Genomic DNA, 4,520 nt, shown 5'->3' with positions numbered 1-4,520 from the left:
TCTATTTCCTTTGATTAGATACGCATTCTCTGAGTGAGGAGACTTTCACCGCGGCATCAGTGAGCCGCTCTGGCTGCTAGGCCACGGCGCGTTTTACCGGGCAACACGATCGCTTGTGCATAAGTGAAAGCTGGCAAGGAGGATACCGTCAAATAAGCACAAAAAAAAAGGACAAGCAGAAATACATTCCCTATATTTATTTTAAAGTAACTCGGCAGATCCCCTCCCGCTGCTCCTCGCCGCACGCCTCAGGCGCCTCTGGGGACGAGCCCGCCCTCGAGGCCTCCCTCGCAGCCGGCTCCTGTCAGGCGCCGCGCGGGGCGGTTGCTGCCGTTGGCGCCCGCCAAAGCCCGGCGCCGCGCGCCAACGGCCCGTCACGCGGCGGGGCGGGGCGGGGCACGCGCGCCGCTTCCCGCCCTCCGCCCTCCCTCAGCGGCTGCGCGTGACGGAGCCCCTGGGCGGCCGCGGGCAGCATGGCCGGGGAGGCGGCGGGGCCGCCGGTGAAGGTGCTGGCCGCCCAGCTGCGGGGCGCGGAGCGGGGCGCCGGCGGGACGTGGCAGCTGGGCCGGGCCGAGGCGGGCCGGGCCCCGCTGCGCCTGCGGGCCGTGTGGATGCAGGGCACCGTGCTGGAGGTGGAGCGCGGCGGCGCCCGCGGCGGCTCGGCCCGGCTGCAGGACGCCAGCGGCGCCTTCACGGTGCTGGGGGTGGAGGAGGTGCCCAAGGGGCGGCCCTGCCTCAGCGCAGGTACCGGCCGGCGGGAGGAGGCGGGCGACACCGGGTGGCCCTGAGGCCTTGGGTAACCCCCCCCGGGGCGTTGTGGGGGCCCCCGGAGCCTTGTGTGACACCCCCCCCGGGGCATTGTGGGGGCCCCCCGGAGCCTTGTGTGCCCCGCCCCCCCCGGGGCGTTGTGGGGGCCCCCGGAGCCTTGTGTGACACCCCCACCCCCGGGGCGTTGTGGGGCCCCCCGGAGCCTTGTGTGACACCCCCCCCGGGGCATTGTGGGGGCCCCCCGGGGCGTTGTGGGGGCCCCCCGGAGCCTTGTGTGACACCCCCCCCCCCGGGGCGTTGTTTGACCCCCCCGGAGCCTTGTGTGCCCCGCCCCCCCGGGGCGTTGTGGGGGCCCCCCGGAGCCTTGTGTGACACCCCCACCCCCGGGGCGTTGTGGGGGCCCCCGGAGCCTTGTGTGCCCCGCCCCCCCGGGGCGTTGTGGGGGCCCCCGGAGCCTTGTGTGACACCCCCCCTGGGTCGTTGTGGGGGCCCCCGGAGCCTTGTGTGACACCCCCCCCGGGGCATTGTGGGGGCCCCCCGGGGCGTTGTGGGGGCCCCCCGGAGCCTTGTGTGACACCCCCCCCCGGGGCGTTGTGGGGGCCCCCGGAGCCTTGTGTGCCCCGCCCCCCCGGGGCGTTGTGGGGGCCCCCGGAGCCTTGTGTGACACCCCCACCCCCGGGGCGTTGTGGGGGCCCCCGGAGCCTTGTGTGCCCCGCCCCCCCGGGGCGTTGTGGGGGCCCCCGGAGCCTTGTGTGACACCCCCACCCCCGGGTCGTTGTGGGGGCCCCCGGAGCCTTGTGTGCCCCGCCCCCCCCGGGGCGTTGTGGGGGCCCCCCGGAGCCTTGTGTGACACCCCCCCCGGGGCGTTGTGGGGGCCCCCGGAGCCTTGTGTGACACCCCCACCCCCGGGGCGTTGTGGGGGCCCCCGGAGCCTTGTGTGCCCCGCCCCCCCGGGGCGTTGTGGGGGCCCCCGGAGCCTTGTGTGACACCCCCCCTGGGTCGTTGTGGGGGCCCCCGGAGCCTTGTGTGCCCCGCCCCCCCCGGGGCGTTGTGGGGGCCCCCTGGAGCCTTGTGTGACACCCCCCCCCCGGGGCATTGTGGGGGCCCCCGGAGCCTTGTGTGACACCCCCCCCGGGGCATTGTGGGGGCCCCCCGGGGCATTGTGGGGGCCCCCCGGAGCCTTGTGTGCCCCGCCCCCCCGGGGCGTTGTGCCCCCCCCCCCGAGCGTTGTGGGGGCCCCCCCATGTGACAGGCACACAGATGTGGCACACCCAAGGGTGCAGCGAGACACGCTTACAGGTGCGCTGTGGTGTGTGCCCTGGGGGACAGGGGCGTGCGAAGGCAGCTCTTGCACACACCCGTGGAGTGTGGACGGCTCAGGGAACTTGTCCTCTGCGCTCTATAGGATAGGAGCGTACAAATGGGCACGTAGGTATGCAGGGTGCCCTATGTGGGGCGCGTGTGCATGAGGCATCCCCTGCTTGTTTAGGTAAGGGGCTCTTCCAGAACGCTTGTCCTGGGTTCTCCTGTGGGCCTGCACGCTCACTGGGTACACTGCCCTGGGAACGCTTCCTCCGTGTCTGTTGCACACATCGAGCTTCTGGGGGCATGTTGGGCTTGCACAGCTGCGGAGAGGACCTGCTTGCAGGTAGCCATCGCTTACAGAGGAGACGTCCTGAAAAGGCTGTGCTCCTAGAGCAAGTAGCATGTGCTGGAGAGTTGGGGTGGGGGGCATGTTGGAAGTTACCAGTAGTGAGACTTGTGCAGTCCTGTGTGAGCTCCAGTAAGGGTGGGGACTGTTTTCAGGTCTCCAAAGTGACAGGAAAAGTTATCAAACTGGGGTGCTGGAGAGCTGAGTTGTGATTCTGGGAACAGAGTTCTTTTTTCCTTTTTTTTTTCCTTCATCAGCACTGTTAGGTGAGGTAAAATGGAGCAGTGCTGGACTGCAGCATCCAAGGAGCTCAGCTGCCAAATACTCACGTTGCTTAACTTTCAGTGATGTGAATTTGCGCCCTCTGCTCTGCTGTAGTGTAAGGAGAAGTCATCAGCTCTATTTGTTTCTTAATGTATGTGGAAAATCTACTATGTACTTACATACTTGTAGCTGTTACACATAAGATCAGTGTAGTACTTTCTGTGTTATTTGGGCTTAGATGCTTCTGGGATAAATCCCCTGCATATATAGATTTGATAGTCTGTAACATTATAAATAAATATGTCATAAAACAATGTTAGTCACACAGATAACAAAGTCTTTTCCCCAAATTTAGTGCTAAGGAATCTTAATTCCTTCCGTTATTCTTGTAGATATTGACATCTTTACTTCAAACTATTTAACTGCTTAGTTTTAAATATTTTGCTTTCTGCATTAAAAAAAATGAAAATATAACAGCTAATTCAATTTCATGTTTGTTTGTTTGTTTTTCAGGGAAGTATGTAATGGTGATGGGTCTGGTGCGGTCCTGCAGTCCTGAGCCTCTTCTTCGAGCAATAAAGATGACGGATCTTTCTGAAAATCCAGTGCATAAGAATATGTGGAGCCTTGAAGTGGAGGATTTGCACAGAGTCATGCCTTAGAAGCATTTTCTTCTGCCTAAAAGAACTGGAAACATCCATTTTTTTGCTTGGTCCTTGTGCAGAGATTTGGACTGTTCTGGGTATACATATCATTTCAAATGTAGGCTTAGAATGATAGATTTTTAAAACATGTATGTCTGTTTAAAGAAAAGTAATATAACTAATAACTGGTTGTTGTTTGGGCTGTAATCCTTGGAATAAACAACAGAGAGAAGTCAGGCTCAGAGTTAAGCCGAGAGATCTGTGTGTATGTGGTAACGTTCATGATGTTCATCTCCTGTTTCACAATCTCTTTTTGTACCAGCGGATTAAATCACATTAATCTGAGTAACGTTTATTTGCTGCATTCCAGATATCATGAATATTACATGTTTCTACATATGTTAGTTGGTGTTCCTAGGATCACGAGTGTAAGTAGTCACTCTTACAGCAATGTATTCTTGGCAGCAAGAGCTGCACAGAATTCATGCTGCCAGAGTGAGCTTGATACAAGGAACGGAGGCAGAATGCGTTTCAGTCCATTTAGCTTGTAGCTAGAAATAACAACGTGGTCCATGTTTTTTCTTTCAGTAATAACCATGACAGTAACAGACTTGTCAGACAGGTGTCTCTTTCTGATTGTAAGCATAACCTTATATTAAATACCTGCCTGGTTTCTGTGTTTCTGAAATATTGAAAGTGGTACAGTAATAACCCATATGTTCCAGTGAAGTGAAATGAACTGAAAAGATGTGAGACAGAATTCCTTGGAATAGGTCCTCAAGGCTCAAGATGCAAATACTTTTACGACCTCATGAAATAAGATTGCCATGCCTAAGTGCACTTCTCTATATGAAGATTTCCTTTCTTGTTCCAATGTATGCTATTTTTAGTCATTTAAGTCATTATTAAATATATTTATCTTTCTTACCTCCTGTAAAAGGTAATACTATGAAATCAAAATCCCCAGAAAAAAGCAGAACTAATATTGCTCTTATTTTTGCAAACATTATATTTATCTGAAGAGAATTTGAGTCCTAAGGAAAGTACTGTATTATCCATATGGTATATGGTTTTTAGTTTGGAAGAAGGAAATCGGCAATCCAATTAGGATGTAAATTAGTTCTTGCAAGTAAGAAGGGAAAATTTCCTCTAATTCTACCCTGTGCAATTAATTTAAGACAAGACTAGGGTGG

The 4,520-nt window shown here is 56.6% G+C and overlaps 1 protein-coding gene across 1 annotated transcript; it reads left to right on the top strand.

Moving 5' to 3' along the window:
- The first annotated feature begins 464 nt into the window (after positions 1-464).
- RMI2 (RecQ mediated genome instability 2) lies at positions 465-3,672 on the top strand. The gene is made up of 2 exons (XM_068908904.1): positions 465-744; positions 3,197-3,672. Exons 1-2 carry the CDS (start codon positions 474-476, stop codon positions 3,343-3,345), a joined length of 420 nt encoding a protein of 139 aa, XP_068765005.1. The 5' UTR covers positions 465-473; the 3' UTR covers positions 3,346-3,672.
- The last annotated feature ends 848 nt before the right edge of the window (positions 3,673-4,520 follow it).

The sequence above is a fragment of the Struthio camelus genome, chromosome 15, assembly GCF_040807025.1.
Source record: "Struthio camelus isolate bStrCam1 chromosome 15, bStrCam1.hap1, whole genome shotgun sequence".
In the NCBI taxonomy this organism is placed as follows: domain Eukaryota; kingdom Metazoa; phylum Chordata; class Aves; order Struthioniformes; family Struthionidae; genus Struthio; species Struthio camelus.
The sequence above is the reverse complement of the archived record's forward strand: the minus strand, read 5'-3'. Positions and strand labels throughout refer to the sequence as shown.

Bases quoted from the DNA above. Each gene is read 5' to 3' on its own strand.
- RMI2 (XM_068908904.1), top strand. From the start codon at position 474: ATGGCCGGGGAGGCGGCGGGGCCGCCGGTGAAGGTGCTGGCCGCCCAG. The intron at 745-3,196 runs GTACCGGCCGGC...TTTGTTTTTCAG, and splicing joins GCGGCCCTGCCTCAGCGCAG to GGAAGTATGTAATGGTGATG.